This window comes from Onychostoma macrolepis, chromosome 07 (assembly GCF_012432095.1).
Source record: "Onychostoma macrolepis isolate SWU-2019 chromosome 07, ASM1243209v1, whole genome shotgun sequence".
NCBI classification, from domain to species: Eukaryota; Metazoa; Chordata; class Actinopteri; order Cypriniformes; family Cyprinidae; genus Onychostoma; species Onychostoma macrolepis.
In genome coordinates this window covers 14696046-14719996 of record NC_081161.1, presented here as the reverse complement: position 1 = coordinate 14719996, position 23951 = coordinate 14696046, and the positions used below count along the sequence as shown (strand labels likewise).

The following is a 23951-nucleotide window of genomic DNA, read 5'->3' as shown; positions in this document are numbered from 1 at the left end:
CGTCTGAAAGGGAAATCACTACGAATGCATATACAATAATTCAGCTGTAAAAATAACTATCCACACCTTTTTGTTCTCATAATTCTCATTATTTTAATGACAAAAAACGTTATCCATTTTCATTCAAAGATGTTTACATTGTTATGTCCATCACAGAAACACAATACAAGGTTTGATATGTGATTGTAATTTACATTTGTTAACAACTGCATTTGTTAAAATATTGTTACTATATACAAACTAGTCAAAATGTAAAAAGTATCATCTTAGTATTCTATAACATACTAAAGGAATTCTAAAGTGTCAACCATGTCCATTACCTGTTGGATGCTATCCATTCCCTTTTGAAGCCTCTGCCAGTCATTGAATTGATCCAGAGCATCATCTATACTCAGAGAGCCTATCTTCACCTCCTGCTGAAGTTTTATCAGCTCGTCCAGTCCTGGTGGCTGACTGGGCACAAAGGTGTCATAAGTGGTTGAGATGCTGTCCCTCTGCCTCGCTGTCACCATGGAGACCAGAAAGCAGTTAAAATGTCAGCTGTATGATTTAACTTTTTTTTAATTATTATTATTTAAAGATGAGATCAGACTTATAACTTCATAGTGCAGTGGTTCCCAAACTGGGGGGCGCGACCCCTAGGGGGGGGCGCTGAGTTATGATAAGGGGGGCGCGGCAAGGCTAGTGTACATACAGTCAGCCGATATTTATAGGGACGCACCGAAATTTCAAAAGAGAAAAACGGTCCAATGAGCCGAAAATATCTGCCGCGCCGCCCGGCAGTATTCAGCGCGCACTCTCTCTCTCTCTCTCTCTCTCTCTCTAATCACTGCAGTCGTGACACTCCGCTGAATATTCCGCTCTATGGATGTGCGCAAAGCAAAGTCCTCTCAAATAACGCGCCAACAGAAAATTTCAATGTATACTTGTTCCTTCTTGCAATAGCGCTATTGTGATGAAACATGCTGTAGTACAGATGTACTGCACAACGGTGGTAAAATGAAGCCACCCTCTCGTGACGCGATGCTCTGCTCACGTGCTCTGATAATAATAGATTTGTAGGACTATAAAAAAAGTTATATCCGATTCGGTTTCATAGAACTGAATAAAAATAATATATTGATTGATATTTCATATTAATAGGCTATATTTTCTGTCCAATTTCGTGTTACTTTCAATAAACGTGGTTATTTTATTGGCTTGTGATTTTTAAATTCAGTATCATTAAAATTGAGTTAAATTAAAAAGTCTTACAAAAATGACTTATTTAATAAAATAATAAATAATTATTACAAAGCAGTTTTGGTTTCGCCATTGATGTCACCTCTGATTCAACAACAAGGCTTCAGTTTAAGTCCAAGGCATTGGCTGCATTTTGGATTGGAGTGGAAAAGGACTACCCATTGCTGGGCAGGAGAGCCCTGGCAATACTCCTTCCTTTTGCCACATCCTACCTATGTTAGATAGGGTTTTCTGCAGTTGCCTCAATCAAGACAAAATACAGATCAAAGCTGGACATTGAAAATGAGCTAAGAGTGGCAGTCTCACAGCTGCATCCCTGATTTGAGAGGATCTGCAGCACAAGGCAAGCCCATCCCAGTCACTGAAAAGACTGTGGGACTAGTAAGAATAAGTCTAAATCCTGCAGTTCAAAAATGTTCATTTTTGACAACAAAGAGAAAATCTGTTGAAATGAATACTGTTACATAGTTAATAATAATAATAATAATAATAATAATAATAAATAAATGTTGAAGCTGCATGCTTTACATGTAATGCTTCTACTATTGACTAGTTCCTTATTTAGTTATTTTTTTATTTTATTTTTTTTTCAGTAAGTTGTCACACACTGAATTTGTGTTAATTACCATTAATGAATTACAATGTTTCAAACAAATCCTCCTGGAGGTGTGTTTATGTGTATGTGGGGGTGGGGGGGGCCTTCATTTTTTTTATTCTGCAAAAGGGGGGCCCGGCAGAAAAAGTTTGGGAACCACTGTCATAGTGCATATAAAACTATTCAATTTTCAGACAGACAAATCTCACCCTGTCTTGTGGGAAAAGAGTACAATGTTTCAGCTTCTCCTTGTGACTTTTTCTTCTGGAAAACTAAAAATCCACATACAAACAAAAAAAAAGTTATTGCTTCCACACTGCAGCAGTACACCACGCACATCTGAGAATTAGTTTGCATTATCCTGGAGAGTCCACTAGGTGGAGGCATGTATTCAAAAACATTAACAGTGCATTTCATGATATGAGGCATGCCAATACTGGATAATAAGCAGGTGCTTCCAGATAAACAAGAAACAGTCTCCCAACCCAGTGAGGGTTAAATAGTCAATTGAATGAGATGCAAAGCCCACAGAGATCAGTGCAAGCAAGCGAATGGAATTTAAGGGAAGGATGCACTCGGTGATGAAACTGATCGTGCTTTAAATTATGTGCTTCATATGTTCTGCAGAACACTGTGTCAGCATTTCCCACTGTTGTGGGTTAGGGTTAAATCTAATCCTCTGTAAGAGAACCTTCTCTTTTGGTCATATTTTAAGACATTACTTATAACATACTCATAAAGAGCACCATAATGTCCCAGCATTTGATCTGACAAAGATTTTAAAACTAGCTGCAATCATGTGGAATTTTATGCGGCAGTCCTACATTCTTGGGAATCCTCGTTCATTCTGTCGTCATCCCCTGAGAAAATCAATTATGCTGTAATTTTCAGTTATCATGGGTTTTGTTACAGTTGTGAAATCCAATTTGCTGTAGTTTTGAGTCCAAAGACACAACACACACTAGCCCCTCCTCTAGAGGTTTTCAGTCTCCTTGAGTAGGTGAAGAAATCTGATCAGTGCGTAGGCGAAAGACCCTCTGTAGGAATGAATGGAAAAACCTTGCTTTCTCTCCCTTTGCGTTTTCATGTTTTGAAATATCAGAGATGGAAAATGTATAAATTCGCAATGTTGGCCCTTCTTGGCCCCTTAAGCTGCTCTGATTGGTTGCAGATGCTGTCATTGTAGTCTAACTGGTGTGTGTGTGTGTGTGTGTGTGTGTGTGTGTGTGTATCTTATCTTTCAGTGAGCAGAGAAGTTATAAAACTCCATGTGACTAAGCTCAAGCTTAACCCTTATTTATTTCCGTATTATAATAATGATCTGTTTGTTGTATTAATTAATTTTTGGATAAGTGAATGACAGACGTGTATCATATGCAGCTGTCATAGAGCAATAGATCCTGACCTCCATCACTGCTCTGATGTAAAGACCAGCTCATTATGACACAGTATTCACAGCAGAGGGACTCACTGATGACGCACTCTTCACAACCTCTCTGAACTCTCTCTCTCTCTCACACACACACACACACACACACACACACACGCTCTCTCTCAAATTGCTCACTGCAGTGCTGCCACACAGCATAATGATAGGAGAAATATGGCTCTAAAACAGTACCAGTTCATACACCCTAAAGACTTGTGGCCCTTTAACACACTGTGAACAGAGTAAAGGACGTTTCAACCACTCATAAAATGAGTTTACACTTTTTCTCAATTGCTTTAGCTCTATTTATTTATTTATTTATTTATCCACTCAAAACAATAAAGTGAAATCACTTTACAACAGTTACTTTCTTTTTCAGACCAGGTTTAAGCAAATTGCATGTTTGGCACGTGTGGAAACAAGTACTTGTCTACAGTATGGACAATAACTAAATGCACATGACTCATTGATCACAACTAATGAGTCGATTCTCAGTGAAACTCTTCACAACTTATAAACATTATTTCACTGTGTGAACGATCACATGCAAAATGATCAATTCAATTCTCAAAATCTGTCAGACATGTACAGTCCAAAAATATCTATGACATGTTTGTAATGACTACTAAATTGGCAAATGACCTGCCATTGTAATTAAAATAGGAATCACTGTCTTACCAATCAATCAAAAAAGTTGTTTGATTGTTCTGGTGCAACTTCACACAATCAACAAGGTGCGTGGAAAAAAAGAAAAAGAAAAAAAAAAAAACAGTTAGATTGGGACAATACCAGCAACACTTGTGATGTAAATGGTTCAGAACAAACCAATCGACCGGTCAAGTTTGGAGACATATATGGAGTTTGCCCATTTTTTAACATGGAGAGACGTCACAACCATTAACAGCTACATATACTGTATGTGGAAGAGCAATAAGAATATATGACAATATCTTTGCAAATATCAATTCTGTCAGCATTTCCTCTATAGGCAAAAAAAACAAAAAAAACAATCAAATGACTATGAAAAACTCTACAAGGTGCCATTAGAGAGGAATAGTAGAGAAGGAGCTGTGGTAATAGTATATGTTCAGGTAAACCATTGGTGTGCACTTGTATAGTACAGGGAGCTTTATTGTATTTCAAACATGCATGTGCATACTTCTTGAAGTTGTAGATATCAATAACAACAACAACATTTACTAAACTTCTATAATAATCTATGTAAAACTAACTTGTATGTTGTTTCTGTTACTATATAAATAATATAGATGGAAAGATACGAAATAACCCACATTTCTGTTTTTGTGGATGTGGCTGGGTTCAATCTAGCCAAAGGCATGAGACATGGGCTGCAATCTCATTGGTCACTGACCCACAACTGGCACACCAGGCCAACGTGGGGACAATATTACAATGTGTGCTGCCATTTCTGAGAATGGTACGAGCACCTATACCACATACGTCTGACACTCAACTTCTCCTGGTCTTCCTAAAGATGCTTTACAGAGACCTAATACCAGAACACGAAAGAGGTTTAGTTAGGCCACATTTGCCAGATTATTTTGTGTTCAGTATAAGACTTTACATGCAAGAAATCTGTTAAAAATGAAAAAAATGATTGAATTTCAGTTTACATGTAACACATTTCAGTAACTCTAAATGTACTGTATAAGTACAAATGTTCATATTCTTTTTCTGTGTACTACAGTATTGACTTTTTCACAGTAATATTTTACCTATTGTTGAAATCTGTATTTAAAAAGCTCAGTGTCATACACATATTCATCTACACCAGGGGTGTCTAACTCAGTTCCTGGAGGGCTGCAGCCCTGCAGAGTTTAGTTGAAATCCTGCTCCAACACATATACCATGTAGTTTTCTAATAAGTCTAAAAGGACCCAATTAGCTGGATCAGGTGTGTTTAATTAGGGTTGGAGCTAAACTCTGCAGGGTTGCGGCCCTCTAGGAATTGAGTTTGACACCCCTGATCTAGACAAAACTGATATTCTTGTAAAGCATGCTATCACATTGTCAACAAATTTGTTTATGAAATTTGAAACATTTGCATAGTTGACTGATATCCTGAAAAAAAAAAATTATAAATATTTTTTGACCAGTACGGCTCACACAATGACAAAATCTATTTTCATTTTGGTGGCACTGGCCACAATAACTGACACAATAACTAGGTTTTGAAGTATGAATTAACTGTTTTGGATGAGCTACTATGTTTTGCAAAAAGGCAAACAGCTGTGACAATTGCACTTACAGTTTAGTCAAAAATGAAAAAGCTAATGATGAGCCAAATCGATTGAGACAAAAAAAAAAAAATTATATATATATATATATATATATATATATATATATATATATATATATATATATATATATATATATATATATATATATACACATATGGTTTATGACATGCCTCGAGTTGTTTAACTTTAAGCATTGTGAACACTGTAAAATGTGCTCTGATGAAAATACATGTGAAATATATTAGGTCATTCAAACTGGTCCATGCTATTCTTTCTAAATATAGGGTACAATGGGGCTAAAGGCACACCTTAAGAAAAAATGTGCTATTCACTGCACCTAAAATGTATAATTGCAGAAAAAAAAAAAAAAATATATATATATATACGTTTGTATTGAACATTAATGGAGCAACAGATTTTGTGTGAAAATAAATCATTCAAGTTGTTTATTTTGTTTAAAAATCTTATAAATGTATGAGGTGGCAAGGGGGGTAAAAGGCACATACTACAAATACTTCAACTAAAATATATATTTTTTAAAGAATGTCTAAGTTAATACTTGTTCAAAGCAATCACTTTAGCAAAGTTTGTACTATTTTTTTGCTTATTTTGAAAAAATAAAATAATACATTTTTGTTCACTAAATATACTGTCATTAAAATATGTTAACATAAAAAATATATATTTTAAAATACAGAAACAAAATCATTTTAATAAGTAAAGATTCTGAAAGCATTGAAGGGGATCCCATAATAATTGAATATAGATTTACAGTAGTAACAACAAATTATATTTTATTATATGATATGATTAATATCATGTTTTTAAATATGATGGTTTCATTCTAAACATGGTGATTATCTCTAATATGGACACCCAACATAATATATGATATTTACCATCTGAATCTAACCATGTCATGTCAACAAATGGAAAAGTCAGCCATCTATTAATTATCATGTTAATTACTGTGCATTTAGCCCCAACAGCAGGGGCGCTTTTTACCCCAAATACCATACTTTGACATATTCTTTCGTTATTTATTTAAAAACAGTTGCTTTAATTATCTTAAACAAAACTGAAAATCATAAAGAAGACCTTTGTCTCAAAATATATGGATTAATTTTAGCGATTCTAATTTGCAACTTAAATGTACAATATTAGATCAAGTAAGCACAGAATCAACTTTGCGCTGCTGCCTGTGATCGTGTCAAGGATCAGACAAATATACACATGCATCTTGAAAAGTGGATGTTTTGGAAAGTGCTACACCACGTTTTTGTGCCATCTAGTGGTTTAGATGAAAATAATATCAAACACGCCTCTTACCCCGGGGCGCCTTTAGCCCTGTTGTACTCTATCACTAAACTTCAGTTTAAATCAGTAAAAACAATGAAGACTCCCTCCATGATATAAATATGAATACCCAGTGTGATGTCTTTAAGAGTACTGAAGTAGTTTGTACATCAGAGAGAGGGAATTTCAGAGAAACAGATAATAACAGTATTGCAAAAACAGAACACATCTTTGACCTCCTTTTTGTCCATTATTCCTTTATGACGAAGAGGCTTGTCAAAACCGACTTTTAATTCTCTTTAGCCACGGTCACCAGTACCGTTTCAAGGCATAGGCAAGCTGGGCGGTCGCCTAGAGCGCCACCAGCTGGAGGGGGCACCAATGAGCGCATGTACTGACACTACATTTTAACAGGGTTGTGATCAAGAGTGGCACGGACACCCTGAAATACGATTGCCGCCCCCACTGGATCCTCCAACATCATTGGGCTAGAGTACTGTCATTCTGAGGATGCCTGTTTGGAATTGGATCAGAGCGCTGTCAATTGCTGCCTCTGATTGTTGCATGCAGAGTTTGCATTTGGATTTGGAGTGCTCAACAATGCCATTAGATCAATGGGTTCTGTCAGTGTTTTGGCAAGGTATGGCTTTTTTTTTTTTCCATGCAAGTTCAAAAGCCAATTTAAAATATTGGTACATAAAAAGCATTTTGTTTAGGCAGTATTTGTGGCAGTTGAGAAATCATGTTTTATGTGAAACTGGACTAAAAGGTGTGCGTTTTTGCGCCAATGCATTGTTAAAGGTTCAGTGTGTCTTGTAACTTTTACAGCCAATTAAAAAATATTGGTGTAGTAAAATTAGCTTATTCACAAGATCAATACATACTTTATTAAACCGCTTTGTCAAAATGAACGCAACAGCGCTTAATTAATTCCAACAGCGCTTAAAGAGAGCAGCATCATACATATAGAGGGCAGAGCAATAAAATAACAAGTAGCTGCATTATGATTACTTTTATGCCACTGATCAGGCTTTTATATGTAGTTAGGGGTAACAAAGGGTTTTATAGGTTTCACTGAAATAATAATGCAATAACTGACACAACAACAACAAAATAATTGAACAAACAAACAAACAAACAAACAAACAAACAGATAAAGTCAAAAAGTAGCCCTTGATAATATCTAAACATGTATCCACATCCTTTGTAATAAAATTAATTTATGTGTGTTGACAATTTCTTAGCAACTAGGGATTGTTACATAGAGCTATACAGGCATCCAGTGGCTATAATGGTATAATAAACTGGTATATATATATATTTTTTATCTTAACAGTCAATTTACAAATAGACCTAATGCGTTCAGATTTGTGGAACTCACAATGCGCTGAATTTCCACAAATTAGTGTAGTTACTATGACAACCAATTTGAACGTGACTAATAGGGGGATAATAGGGATTTCGCCTAGTGCGTCAAAATGGCTAGAAATGGCCCTGACGGTCACACTAGACTTTGAGCATGCAAAATAGTTTCGCATGCTGCAACGGTCGTGATACGACGCCACGCTGTGCAGCGTCTTTTCAAAAACTTGTGTGTTACGAGGAGTGAAGTTACGAGGTTTCGCTGAGAGCTTGATGATCCAACGGCGTTACGAAGTTTTACTGACAAGCTCTTTTTAATGCTTGTCATTGGTTAACTATTTTTAAAACTCTCTGATTTAAAATAATAATAACAAATTATAATAGACTCAAGTTTGAATAATTTTTCACAGCACCTGACTGCGCTAGGGTATGGCAACTGCCACCCCTGGTCTGAGGTAAGACACCAGTGCAGTCTGTGCTGAAATGCTACTGTCAATCAACAATCGTGTGAGGGGCCTCTGTCCGTGTGACGTCAGACTGCTCGATTTGAGAAAGGGGTAAAGATTTAACGAGATTACAAAAAAAAAAGAAAAAACACTGGGTGGATTTTTATCATTATAGGGTGGTTGTATACACACACTGCCAACACACATTTCAGTTCAAACAACTTGTAAAAGTGCATGTAGCATTATACGACCCCTTTAAAGTCATTGCACACAGAGTACGAAATGTTCGTCCGAAATTTCCGCATGTTAAAAAACAAATAAGACCTCACATTGTGTCAATCACATTTACACACTGCCTCTGAAACTTTCGTCCGTCATAAAAAAATTCGGATCAGGTTCGATTTTCTGCATTTTTGCATCTGTAGCATGCATTTGATAGGAAAGGATGAGGAATATGAAAAAACTGAAAAATGCATGCGAAAATTTCGGACTCAGTGTGCAATGGCCTTAAGTCTAACATGAAACCTTAGGTAGGATTTTTATTGTTAATAGAAAGGCAATCTTCATGACTTCTACAACAGAAATATTAAAAAGTGAACTAAGGCAGAGAGTTAGATATGATGCTATTACAAGGCGGCCATAGCAAAACTAGATAGATATCATCTGTTTCATGCAAAATAGCCTCTGATAGTGCTGTAAATAAATCTCATTACTTTGCCTGACAGTGTTGTCCCAACAGGGGTGTCGGACAGGGGGTAAAGGGCCCTTGGCGAGCGGTGGCCATAATGATATACTGATAATCTATAACATTAACATGACAAAATTAAATAGATATATAGTTATATACTATGCTACTAGGAATAATATTCGCAAGACTCAGTTTTACAACTGTAAAAAGTGAAATGTTCCTTATTTGTCTAGCAGCTTGTGCCCTCCCACATTAGATGTCCCCTTATCAAAAAGGAAAATGGTTTGGTCTTGTAGTCTGGCGCTTGGCAAGACTTTAGCTATTAAAAATGCTATATTGCACCAAACAAACAGTGGCAATTTGCTTGAGACATGGCTGTGGACACCTGTTTGATGTGCCGACTTTTAGTTGCTAAGCAATTGTGCCTCTATAAGTGCTGGTCAAAGGTGATGAAGGAATTGATGTAAAAATATAAATAGCAATCAAACCAGGTGGTGAGATTAATATTGTAAGTGTGAATATTCTTTTCAAATTTTCTCTTTTTCTTGATGCTTGCACTTTATCCTTATGCTCTGGAGGAGCAAAGCGGTTCTCACAGGGTTTTTTTCCCCACAAAAATAAGTCATAAGGGCTTTGTAAGATTTGTAAGAAACCTCTACCAAGGGTCTGTTACTGTTTTTCATAAGATCATGAGATCTGTCTGTCATAAAAAGCAAAATTGATTGTGATCTAGCAAGAGCACCGCTTCTTTGATGCTTTATGCATATAGCTCCAGGATGATTGTATAAATGATTTATAAATCTCTATCAATAGAAGTCGCTTGGCACCTTTCGCTTGTTGAATTATTAGTGAAACTGAAACTGAACATTTAAGATTGCTGCCTGTAATGAATGGTCCTTATTTGGGTCTTTTTTTCTCCCAAGTGTTTTAAAGGATTAGAGGGCAAATAGCAGTCTGAAATGTTAAGTATTTATAAACACTGAGAACTGTCTGAATTGGGGCAACACAGCAACATCAACCATTGTAATGAGTGAAATGGAAGCTCTGTGGTTTTATTGAAGGAATAATTTAGACCCGCATTACAAAAAAAAAAAAAAAAAAAACACTGGGTGGATTTTTATCATTATAGGGTGGTTGTGTACAAACACTGCCAACACACATTTCAGTTCAAACAACTTGTAAAAGTGCATGTAGCATTATATGACCCCTTTAAAGTCATTGCACACCGAGTATGACATTTTTGTCATATGTTTTAATGTCATAGAAGGCAGTGGTGTTTGTTAAAGAGCTCTCAAAGGAATTAAATAAGTGCATTTGCTGTCAGTGTCAACAGTCGATTAAAGGTCCTCAGCTGGCCAAATTAAAACTCAAACTGTCCACAAGTCAAAATTCAGGGAATTAAAAATTCAAACCTTGTGCGATGAAGGAAGTCTTGTCCTCTGGGGTAGGAAGGGAGTCAGGCCGAGGGGTCGGTGCAGGGGGGCGGTTCACTATTACTACAGAGCTGCTGGATGTGAGGATGGTGTCATACTCTTCTCCATCTCTACCCAGGGGAGTATAGACATTTTCATCTTCATTGTTTTGGTGTTCCTCATTAGGATCAACCAACCGAAGATTATCTGTGTAAAGAGCAAATGGATGTCGATTTCCAAAACACCAGCATTTAGATGTACAGGTGCATCTCAATAAATTAGAATGCCGTGGAAAAGTTCAGTTATTTCAGTAATTCAACTCAAATTGTGAAACTTGTGTATTAAATGAATTCAATGCACACAGGCTGAAGTAGTTTAAGTCTTTGGTTCTTTTAAGTGTGATGATTTTGGCTCACATTTAACAAAAACCCACCAATTCACTATCTCAACAAATTAGAATACTTCATAAGACCAATAAAAATAAAAATAAAAACATTTTTAGTGAATTGTTGGCCTTCTGGAAAGTATGTTCATTTACTGTATATGTACTCAATACTTGGTAGGGGCTCCTTTTGCTTTAATTACTGCCTCAATTCGGCGTGGCATGGAGGTGATCAATTTGTGGCACTGCTGAGGTGGTATGGAAGCCCAGGTTTCTTTGACAGTGGCCTTCAGCTCATCTGCATTTTTTGGTCTCTTGTTTCTCATTTTCCTGTTGACAATACCCCATAGATTCTCTATGGGGTTCAGGTCTGGTGAGTTTGCTGGCCAGTCAAGCACACCAACACCATGGTCATTTAACCAACTTTTGGTGCTTTTGGCAGTGTGGGCAGGTGCCAAATCCTGCTGGAAAATGAAATCATCATCTTTAAAAAGCTGGTCAGCAGAAGGAAGCATGAAGTGCTCCAAAATTTCTTGGTAAACAGGTGCAGTGACTTTGGTTTTCAAAAAACACAATGGCTCAACACCAGCAGATGACATTGCACCCCAAATCATCACAGACTGTGGAAACTTAACACTGGACTTCAAGCAACTTGGGCTATGAGCTTCTCCACCCTTCCTCCAGACTCTAGGACCTTGGTTTCCAAGTTAAATACAAAACTTGCTCTCATCTGAAAAGAGGACTTTGGACCACTGGGTAACAGTCCAGTTCTTCTTCTCCTTAGCCCAGGTAAGACGCCTCTGACGTTGTCTGTGGTTCAGGAGTGGCTTAACAAGAGGAATATGACAACTGTAGCCAAATTCCTTGACACGTCTGTGTGTGGTGGCTCTTGATGACTTGACCCCAGCCTCAGTCCATTCCTTGTGAAGTTCACCCAAATTCTTGAATGGATTTTGCTTGACAATCCTCATAAGGCTGCAGTTCTCTTGGTTGGTTGTGCATCTTTTTCTTCCACACTTTTTCCTTCCACTCAACTTTCTGTTAACATCCTTGGATACAGCACTCTGTGAACAGCCAGCTTCTTTGGCAATGAATGTTTGTGGCTTACCCTCCTTGTGAAGGGTGTCAATGATTGTCTTCTGGACAACTGTCAGATCAGCAGTCTTCCCCATGATTGTGTAGCCTAGTGAACCAAACTGAGAGACCATTTTGAAGGCTCAGGAAACCTTTGCAGGTGTTTTGAGTTGATTAGCTGATTGGCATGTCACCATATTCTAATTTGTTGAAATAGTGAATTGGTGGGTTTTTGTTAAATGTGAGCCAAAATCATCACAATTAAAAGAACCAAAGACTTAAACTACTTCAGTCTGTGTGCACTGAATTTATTTAATACACAAGTTTCACAATTTGAGTTTAATTACTGAAATAAATGAACTTTTCCACGACATTCTAATTTATTGAGATGCACCTGTATATATATACAGTGGGGCAAAAAAGTTTTTAGTCAGCCACCAATTGTGCACGTTCTCCCACTTAAAAAGATGAGAGAGGCCTGTAATTTTCATCATAGGTATACCTCAACTATGAGAGACAAAATGAGAAAAAAAAATTCCAGAAAATCACATTGTAGGATTTTTAAAGAATTTATTTGCAAATTATGGTGGAAAATAAGTATTTGGTCAATAACAAAATTTCATCTCAATACTTTGTTATATACCCTTTGTTGGCAATGACAGAGGTCAAACGTTTTCTGTAAGTCTTCACACACTGTTGCTGGTATTTTGGCCCATTCCTCCATGCAGATCTCCTCTAGAGCAGTAATGTTTTGGGGCTGTCGCTGGGCAACATGGACTTTCAACTCCCTCCAAAGATTTTCGATGGGGTTGAGATCTGGAGACTGGCTAGGCCTCTCCAGGACCTTGAAATGCTTCTTACGAAGCCACTCCTTCGTTGCCAGGGCGGTGTGTTTGGGATCATTGTCATGCTGAAAGACCCAGCCACGTTTCATCTTCAATGCCATTGCTGATGGAAGGAGGTTTTCACTCAAAATCTCACGATACATGGCCCCATTCATTCTTTCGTTTACACGGATCAGTCGTCCTGGTCCCTTTGCAGAAAAACAGCCCCAAAGCATGATGTTTCCACCCCCATGCTTCACAGTAGGTATGGTGTTCTTTGGATGCAACTCAGCATTCTTTCTCCTCCAAACACGACAAGTTGAGTTTTTACCAAAAAGTTCTATTTTGGTTTCATCTGATTCTCCCAATCCTCTTCTGGATCATCCAAATGCTCTCTAGCAAACTTCAGACGGGCCCGGACATGTACTGGCTTAAGCAGGGGGACACGTCTGGCACTGCAGGATTTGAGGCCTTTGTTACTTTGGTCCCAGCTCTCTGCAGGTCATTCACTAGGTCCCCCCGTGTGGTTCTGGGATTTTTGCTCACAGTTCTTGTGATCATTTTGACCCCACGGGGTGAGATCTTGCGTGGAGCCCCAGATCGAGGGAGATTATCAGTGGTCTTGTATGTCTTCCATTTTCTAATAATTGCTCCCGCAGCTGATTTCTTCACACCAAGCTGCTTACCTATTGCAGATTCAGTCTTCCCAGCCTGGTGCAGGTCTACAATTTTGTTTCTGGTGTCCTTTGACAGCTCTTTGTTCTTGGCCATGGTGGAGTTTGGAGTTGGACTGTTTGAGGTTGTGGACAGGTGTCTTTTTATACTGATAACGAGTTCAAACAGATGCCATTAATACAGGTAACGAGTGGAGGACAGAAGAGCCTCTTAAAGAAGAAGTTACAAGTCTGTGAGAGCCAGAAATCTTGCTTGTTTGTAGGTGACCAAATACTTATTTTACCGAGGAATTTACCAATTAATTCTTTAAAAATCCTACAATGTGATTTTCTGGATTTTTTTTTCTCATTTTGTCTCATTCATACTCATTTTGTAGTTGAGGTATACCTATGATGAAAATTACAGGCCTCTCTCATCTTTTTAAGTGGGAGAACTTGCACAATTGGTGGCTGACTAAATACTTTTTTGCCCCACTGTATAACACACACACAACAGGTCCCATGAGTGAGTCATTGCTTGATTCACTAAACCAATTCATTCAAAACACCGATTGGTTACACTTTATTTTAAGGTGCCCTTGTTACAGTGTAATTATACATTTAAATACTGAGTAATATTAATTAACTACATGCACTTACTATATGGTTAGGGTTAAGATTAGGGTTTGGCTTAGGGTCACTTGCATGTAATTATGCATAATTAATTGTTATTATAATAGTAATTACATGCAACGTGTAACAAGGATACCTTCAAATAAAATGTTACCCACCGATTCATTTCAGAATAAAATAAATAGTGCTTCTCAATCAGAAGGCTGAATCCAAGTGAGGCTGAGTTCAGTCCTTCTAAGGCTTCTAGGCTAGACTCCTTCTCAGCATTGAACGCTTGAATTAAACGGTCTAGTAAGTAATATCAGCCATTTATATCAATCGTACTCAGAGATGAAGCCAGTAATACTAATGTTGTGATATTAGAATAACAAATCCTTCTAGATGTCATAGTTTGCACAATACACAGTAGTTTTCATTTAGATAAAACTGAAAATAAATTCTTATATAGTACAATAAGCAGTTGGTGTTAACAAAAAGTAGAACAAAAATGAAAATTGTATATAAACTATTACCAGCGTTGACACAAACATACCTGCTCTGCCCATCAACTCATATACACCGGTGTCAATGTTGCCATCATTGTCATCAAGTATCTATGAGAACATTATTAATAACAAATTAATGATTAATGATCATTATCAAATTAATGATAATGATAATTAATAAAGACAAGAATTTTAAAGAGCATATACGTGACCGAAAAGGAAAACATCAACCTTGTTATGTTTAAACATCAAAGTACAGAAAAGATTCAAATGTTTGGTAAAACTGCTGATGTACAGTAGGTCTTCCGTGGTGATTTAGATCGAAGTTGAAATTACCTTTAATATGACACAGTCTGAGAAAAGACAAGATAATCTGTCTAGTTTATTAATGACAGATTGTAAAGTTGTTTTATATCATTTAGACCTTGATTCAAAGCCAACAATTCAGCTATGTACATTTGTTATGACTGCTCCTATAACCACTGGTGTAGAAAGAGTTGCATGTGACTATTGCAAGTTGCGTTCAGTGCTCAAGTTTTTGCCAAGCTTGCAGAATTGATTTGTAAATTCCACAAAGTTGCTCAACAGCAAAGCGATGGTTGTTGTGGAAACCACTGACATCCAGTTGTGTGGGGGCTGTTATTATACAGCTAACAATGGGCTTTTTCTAAACCAATTTTACTCCATTCAAATAATAAATACAAAATGATGAAAGTGTGCACACTACAAAGTGTTCCCTTTAGTGTAATGCATACTTTATTCTGACTGCCTCTCTCTGTTTCTGTTCCTTAGCAACCTGCTACCATTCACTTGTAATAATAACTTCTACTTCTTCCCCTTCAATATTGATTATGCACATTATGCATTCAGTGTTATGAATATATTCATTAGAGCAGAAAGGGAGAGTTAACAGATAGACAAGGCAAGCTAATTACGCATCACATGTTGAGGGGCTGTGAGAGACAGCTGCTTTGATGTAGGACATGAGCGTAACATCATTTTGTCCAAATGTGCTCTCTTGTTGTGATGAATAATTCAAATATTTTTGTGCTGTCAGAGAAAGAATCTGACACATCAGTAGGGTTGGCTACCAAAACCCGGTACCAATATGGCACCAGTACCTATGTAACTGGTATGTACTAGAACCGAATCAGAACGGAGATTTCGGTGCCATGCCTGAGCGATCGATTGAAATATTTGTCCTTTGTTTCTCCAAAACGAACGTAAGAAGCATCATCACCGGCACCTCATGTGAAAAATAATTTCCCGACTGAGAAAATGCATGTGAACTCAAGTCGGAAAGCTCTAATAATGCAAGTCCAACAAATCTTTATAGTAACGCGAGCGTGCTGTTTTCACATACCGACTTAAAAGCACAACTCAGGAAATGAGAGCATCCAAGGAACGCGTGAATGCAGAAATTACACTTGCTCTGACTGCAGCAGGTAGCCCTTCATTAACTAGCTAAGCTAAACATTCTTAAATTAAAATGCCTAAAGCTAAAATTATCTTGTATTTACGTTTTTAAACCTGTTGTCCAACAAAAGAGAACATTATAACCTTTTTAGTCCACAACACCAGTTAAATGCTTCCTTTTGTGATCTGATGTAGCTTCTTGTTACAAAATGAGGCAGAAAATATGTTCCATAGGCTACTAATACATCGATTGGGAATGGATTATAAATATACTTAATTATTATGAAAATACCAGAGATGGCTTGAATAACACAGATAAACTATACATTGTCGTAGTCGAGTGTTTATTGTATTTGTTTTATCATACATAACATTTATATCTTGTTTACTCAGTTACATCCATAGCAATGCATTTGTCCATATTGGGGATTTCCTGGAGCTTCATGAGTTCCGCTACTTCTGTGACTGGATATGTGGATTTTTTGTGCAAGGGCACCCTCTGGCATCCAGTATGAATGAAAAAGACATCATGTGTTTAGTGCTAATGGCCAATCCAATTATTAATTGGTATTTTTTATTTTTTTTTTAAATCATTTTTAAGTATCGGTTCAGGCACCATTTAGGCACCGGTACTGTTTTAAAAGTATCGATTTAGCACCGGTATCGAAAAAAACCAAACGATACCCAACCCTACACATAAGTGGACTGACTGACATACACGTAATAATAAAATTAATAATAACAACAACAACAACAAGATAGGAGAATGTTAAGACAACAACTGAAAATGAATGTGAATTTTATTGATTATTTATATATTTATTTATTGTGATGCTATTTAGAAAATGTTGTTTGAGTTTGATTTTTCATTAATCAAAGAGCAAATATCAAGCGTAGCATTAGTTCTGGCAGGTCACGTTAGTCAAGCTCATGTCAGCTGACTCTCAGCTGATCCTTGTCTACATATAGGCAGGGGCGGATTTACCCATTAGGCAAAGGTATGCAACTGCCTTGGGCCCCCAAAAGCCAAGGCCCCCCTAAAATGCTTTTCATATATGAGATGTGCATTAAGCGCGGACACACAAATGGTTGCTGTTTACAACGTTTATTACCACGACAACCGTCTGCGTGTCCAAGTTGAACGTGCTTCTTGTGTATCCTGCTTGTAGCAAATGAAAATATTATGCATCTGAAGCTGACTGCACGAGCGCGAGGTCTCTCTTTCCCAGCGCGCGCACACCTCTCTCTCTGCGTCTGCTCTGTTCAGCGAGTGGCTGAAAGGAGCTGCATTTTCAGTTAAAACACAGATATGTTGCTTCTATAATTTTACATGCAAGTATAGCCGAAATCACAGCACAGCTATTGTCTTTAACTTATGTGTAGCCTATTTGATTTTATCATACGACGGCACGATTATAAATCAGGATTTTTGTGCAGATTAACATCTTGGAAGGGAGAGCTGGTTATGTAGTCTTAATGGGTCGCGTTTCAGTCACTATTTCATATTCATCCCGTTGTCTGACAACAGAAACAGTAAAATATATAAATGAAAACAGTTTTATTGATAATTTAGCTGCATCCAAATACAGTATGTGGCACAGAGAGGCAAACAAATGTAATAATAAATAATAAATGTACATTTTGCATGTTCAGAAGTGAGCTGCCCTGTCATGCAAAAATGTAAACAGGTTTGTGTCAGTAAATTGCTCAGTGCAAAGAAAGAGAAGTAATAGGAACTTGGTATTTCTATGTTGTCTAATAGACATGAACAAGTTCTTTGAAAAACATCTATGACCTATGAAACATGTCTACTCTTCATGCTCTATGTTAACTATGGTTTCACTAATAATAATATATTGCATAAAGCATCCATATTTGGCCATGCCCATGTTGATTAGAGTATTAAAAACTTGAAATGTATTAATTTAAGGTACATTTAGAACAGATAAAAATGTGCGATTAAGTTGTGATTATTTGACAGTTAACTCATGACAACCATGCGATTAATCACGATTAAATATTTTAATCGATTGGCAGCCCTTAGTTAAAATGACTAAAATTAAATGTAGGTGTCACGGTCACCAGTTAAACTGCACTGCATTTCCCAGCATTCCTCTTGCCACTCACCTGCACTCCGTCATTAATCACTCACACCTGACCTCTATCAGGGAATCCTCCTCACCTGTTGCCGCCAATCAAGCTCCCTATAAAATGCACTCAGTCCATACGCTCATTGTCTGGTCTTTCCTTCCTCAAGTTCTTCATCTGTTTTGTCACTTACCTGCTGGATCTCTCTGGCTCCATGGATGTCTTCCTCCAGTTGATTCCACTAAGAGGGAACAATAAGGATGCTTAATTCCTCAGTTTATTGAGCTTCATTGAACTCTGAGTTATTACACCTACCTTTTCATGTTGCCTTCAGTTTGGTTAATAAAGAAGCTCTTACCTTACTTACCCTTGTGTGCCTCTCAATCCAATGTGTGACAGAAGACCAGACCAAGAACTTCAACAATAACTATGTACATCCTATCTGCAACCCCTGTGACTTCTCTCCTCAAGGTTTATCAAGATGGCTGCCCTATTGAGGATTATGTTGAGGAATTTCTCGATTCTTTCCTATAGAGTTCCATTTGAAGGAAAGAACCTTGAAAACTATCTTCTGGGGTGGATTGGATGGCCATCTCTATCATCAAATGCCAGCGTCTGATACCATCTGTTCTCTGGAACGCTATATTGAATATGCACTGTGGCTAAGTGGTTCTTCCTTCACTGTTGGAGAGGTTACTGACTGCCCGGTGGATGAAGCCGTGGGTCCCATGTCTCCTACCACTGCTGCAAGGGCTTCCAATATCCCAGCTAGCGTTTCCACATTTCCTCAGGCAAGGAAAGTTATTTTCAACAGCGCAGATTTGGTGGCAAAGCTGGCGGATCCACCTATCATGTCCGTCAGGAAGTCTATGAAGTTGAATTCCACTCAAGATCCACACTCAATCAACGCAATGAGTCCATTCCAGAAGTCCATCCAGACTAAGCACTCATTTCAGAAAAAAGCCCACAGATGGCTCCTCCGCCACACCTGCCGGCTACTCTCCAGCTGCGGTCCACTCAAGCCTGCCGGCTGCTCCGAAGTCTGGCCCGCCACCCTCTCCACTGTCCAGCCCGCTGGTTGCAGTACACTCAAACCGGCCATTCACCATTGACTCAAACCTGCCGGCCGCCACCGACTCAATCCTGGCAAGCCCGCCGCCATCCGGGGCTCTCTCGGCGCCTCCGTCCGCTGCTGGCTCAGGCCCGCCGGCCGTGGGGAAAATAGCGCCACTGTCCGCGGCTCTCCCAAGCCTGCCGGTTGCTGCTCCTTCCAGGCCAGTGGATCATTATACATTACTAAGAGGGAAAGATAAGGATGCTAGAGCGCCCTCCAGAGCCTGCTCCTCGCAAGCGCCTTCCAGTGCCTGCTCCCCGTAAGCGCAACCCCATTTCCGAGTTCTCGAGTCACGGCCAGGTGTACCGTTCCCAGTCCCGGAGAATCCAGCTCTCAAGTCACGGCCAGGAGCGCCGTTCCTAGTCCCAGAAAATCCCGTTCCTCGTTGAGCCCAGGGAGGGCCACAGATCCTCCTAATTCCAATCCTTCTTCACTGGTCTCAACCAGCTCCGCTCCTCCAGAGCGCCCTCAAGCGCCCACTCCTCCAGAGCTCCAGAACTGTCACGGTCACCAGTTAAACTGCACTGCATTTCCCAGCATCCCTCTTGCCACTCACCTGCACTCTATCATAATCACTCACACCTGACCTCTATCAGGGAATCCTCCTCACCTGTTGCCGCCAATCAAGCTCCCTATAAAACACACTCAGTCCATACGCTCATTGTCTGGTCTCGAGGTTACAAGCTCTTCATCTGTCTTGTCACTTACCTGCTGGATCTCTGTGGCTCCATGGATGTCTTTCTCCAGTTGATTCTACTAAGAGGGAAAGATAAGGATGCTTTAATTCCTCAGTTTATTGAGCTTCATTGAACTCCGAGTTATTGCACTTAGCTTTGTTGCCTTCAGTTTGGTTAATAAAGAAGCTATTACCTTACTTACCCTTGTGTGCCTCTCCATCCAACGTGTAACAGTAGGCTTATGCTGGTAACTCATCAGTAGACTTTCCTCCTCAATATAGGATACATATATATATATATTTTTTTTTTTTTTTTTCACTTTTCTCATTCCCACTAATTCAAGTCTTTGTATGAATGAACCTCTGAAGGGAACCCAATTGTCTTCAGAAAAGTTTTGATGGCATTTTCATCTTACCTGAAAGTATCATTTATGAGCTAAGTGCTGCTTTGTTTACAGCCATTACTGGGGAAACGGCTATATTTCTGACGTTCCAAAAGCACCTCCTACTGGCAGAGAATGAATGTGCTTTTTTAATAATCCAGTCTGCAGTTTTTGTTCAGACGAAAAATTCACCTACATAAATCCATTTTAAATATAATTTATACTTCTGACTCATCCCTTTTCTTAAAAAAAATGGTTTAAAGGTTCAATTGTGAGGTTTATTATTTTATAATTTATTTTGTTTTTTTTGTTAAAACTTGTATCTCAGCGGTAAATCAATTGCTATATCGTGGTTTACAACATGAAAGAATAAAATTGCCTGCTAAATGAATAAATGTAAATGAAAGAATCCCATTATAACATGTACATGAAGAATGTTGAAACATTGGACACAATTGTGCAGCAGCAAGCATCATGACAAAAAAGGAACCTCAAGGTTGATCTAGGCAAATGTATAGGGCCTCATTCCTATATTTGCCTGGGGACCCAATTCACTAAATCCACCCCTGCATATAGGGATTCGACATCTATCACCGCACCCATATATAAGGTCCTTCAGTATTATCAGCAGCTTTCGTGTTGCTCAATAGCTAATTAAATGGCAAATTTGGCAGGCAAACCCTATCATCTCACTAGAAATTGTGCAATTGGGAATTTAGCAAGAGGAATTTATCCCCCCCCCATGGACTTCAACTCAGATTTATTCAAGTTTGTCGACTTCGTCGCATTGATCATAAGCTGCCTGATTGGAGGTGACTGAGTTAGCATTGCTTCAAGCATCGCTGTATTATTGACACGGACTCCATGAGTTATACTAATGTGACTGACTGAAGAAGAAGTTTAAATGGGATCTGCACTCCTCGCATAAAGTATATCAAGAGATCAAGCATCCACGTCACAGCTGGCTTTGTTTCACTCTCCATTCATATCTGAATGTCTTCACAAGCTAAGATAAGTTCCTTTTTAATGTTCTCAGGTTATTGGCAATTTCCATTTTCAGTAAAATGCTTGTGCTAGGCTAAATATGCGTTGTAAGAGTTGTTGTTCAGTTGAAGTTAGTTCAGCATGATTCTGTTAGAGTATCTGACAAGCCTGTTCTATTTAGTTGTATTGGAAACAAGCTTATTCTTAAAGCTGTATAGTGTATTAGGCACATGCTAGTCTTAAGCTGTAGTTGTATTAGGAAAATGCTTGTTCTTAAAGCTATAGTTGTATTGGGAATGTGCTTGTTCTTAGGCTCTAGTTGTATTAGGAACAAACTTGTTCTTAAAGCTGTGGTTGTATCGGGGAAATGCTTGTTCTTAGGGTTTCTGGTTCTGTTGGAAACATGCTTGTTCCAAAAGGTATCTGGTTGTTATAGAAAATGTTGTTACTGTTGTTGTCGTGTAAGCTTCTCAGGTATTGGCTACATACTTAAATGCCTTTAACTGAAAATTGAGTGTTTAATCCTATCATTATACATTACTGACACTCTATCCTCCAATTTGATACTGTTAAGTGCTTTGACACAATCTATATTGTTAAAAGCGCTATATAAATAAAGATGACTTGACTTGACTTGACATACTTGTTAGGTCATCTGGTTAAGTATGCAGGTTTCGGCAACATACTCGTTGGGTCATTGGGTAAGGGCAACATGCTTGTTGCTTAAGGCATTGAGATTTTCACTGTCATTTTGTGTTGGGGGATATTGGCATATCTGGCATATATGGATGTTTTGGGGGGTAATCGCTGCTCTCCCTGCTCTCATCCATGCTTGCCCAGAACAGAATCATACCGTCAATCCAAACTGTATGCTAATTGTCAATCATCTTTGGTCCTGACAGAAATGGCGACACTGGCATATGGTCATACATTTTTACCCTAACACTATACTACATCATGCTCCAGGCCGGGGATTCTTTCACTTGAAACTTGAAACTTATTCTACTTATTCTATCCACACTGTGTATACATATATTTATACAACAGTTATTTCTGGTCCTCGAATCTGATTGGCTGATAGGATTGCGATATTACAACCTGAATTCCGGACATGTTGGGACTTTTTAAAATGTGAATAAAATTAAAACTTAAAGGGCCCTATTTTAACGATCTAAGTGCATGGTCTAAAGCACACGGCGCAGGTGCATTTAGGGCATTTCCGAATCCACTTTTGCTAGTATAACGACGGGAAAAATGGTCTGCGCTCCCAGCACGTGGTCTAAAAGGGTTGTCCCTATTCTCTTAATGAGTAATGGGTGTGTTTTTGGGCATAACGTGCAATAAACCAATTAGAGTTTCATCTCCCATTCCCTTGAAAGGTCCCATGACAAGCTGCTTTTTGGATGCTTTTATATAGGCCTAAGTGGTCTCTAGTACTGCATCTGATGTCTCTTTCCCAAAATTCAGCCTTGGTGCAGAATTTCAGCCACTACGAGCCAGTCCCACAATGAGCTTTCCTTAGGACATGCCATTTCTGTGTCTGTAGCTTTAAATGCTAATGAGGAGGAGAGAGGCGGGGCAAGGTGGAGGGTGGGTGTGTGGCCTTAATCAGCTTGCGCTACCATGCGCTAATGTTGACAGTGGATGTATAGCAATGGCTCGTAGACACACAGTCCTTCAAGCTTTTCAGTTTGACCCAGAATCTGATCCGGGTGGAGAAGCACCGGATGAAGAAGTTGCAACTCAGCGGCTACGGCAGGACGTCTCCGAATGGTTAGTTTAAAATATTGTGTCTGGATACGGTACTTTAGTTGGTTTGTTTATGTATGCTGTTACAGTTATTATCATGTAGCTAATGCTAGCCATAGGCTCGGATGAAGGAACTAAAAAAATACTCCAGTGTTCATTTGTACATCCAAACACTGACCAACTGCCATGCTTCGCTCCTGTGCAAGCCATGATGTCTCTCGAGGAAAAAAAAAAATATTGCGCTTGCCTCGGACGGTAGTAGCTCATTTTCTCATGGGCGGGCAAAGCAGAGAAAGGAGAGGTAACCTTTCCCCGTATGACGACATAAAGGGAAGATTCCAGATTGGGACATCTGAGCTTTCATTTTCTCAAAGGCGAAGCAGGATACCCAGGGCTCGGTTTACACCTATCGCCATTTCTAGCCACTGGGGGACCATAGGCAGGCTAGAGTAACTCATATTAATGTTACAAAACCTCATAAAGTGACATTTTCATGCCATGGGACCTTTAAGAGCGAGTTGCACTAGCGCCATGCGGATTCGCTATTTAAACCGCGGAATTTTAAGGCGCACAGACTGAAGGCGTCTCCAGAGAGCAAATGGATCTGCTCATGCACAAGCAAATAGGTAGGCTAATTCTGATACACGCAATGACTATCTATTATGACATGTATGACATTTTTATATTTATGTAGCCTATACAATAATATTCTTTTACACTGTAATCCTTTAATTTTTAATAGTTGGCATATTTGTGTGC

General features: G+C 38.6%; 1 protein-coding gene across 4 annotated transcripts in view; it reads right to left on the bottom strand.

The window, feature by feature from the left end:
* Positions 1-23951, bottom strand: part of LOC131544556 (B-cell scaffold protein with ankyrin repeats-like) — a 112427-nt gene that overhangs the window by 3801 nt on the left and 84675 nt on the right. For all 4 annotated transcript variants that reach the window (XM_058782859.1, XM_058782860.1, XM_058782862.1 and 1 more), the window contains 4 exons: positions 14830-14890; positions 10732-10938; positions 2047-2109; positions 321-502 (listed from right to left, as the gene is read on the bottom strand). In XM_058782859.1, the coding sequence (XP_058638842.1) occupies positions 321-502; positions 2047-2109; positions 10732-10938; positions 14830-14890 (513 nt within the window). The remainder of the gene's footprint in view (positions 1-320; positions 503-2046; positions 2110-10731; positions 10939-14829; positions 14891-23951) is intronic.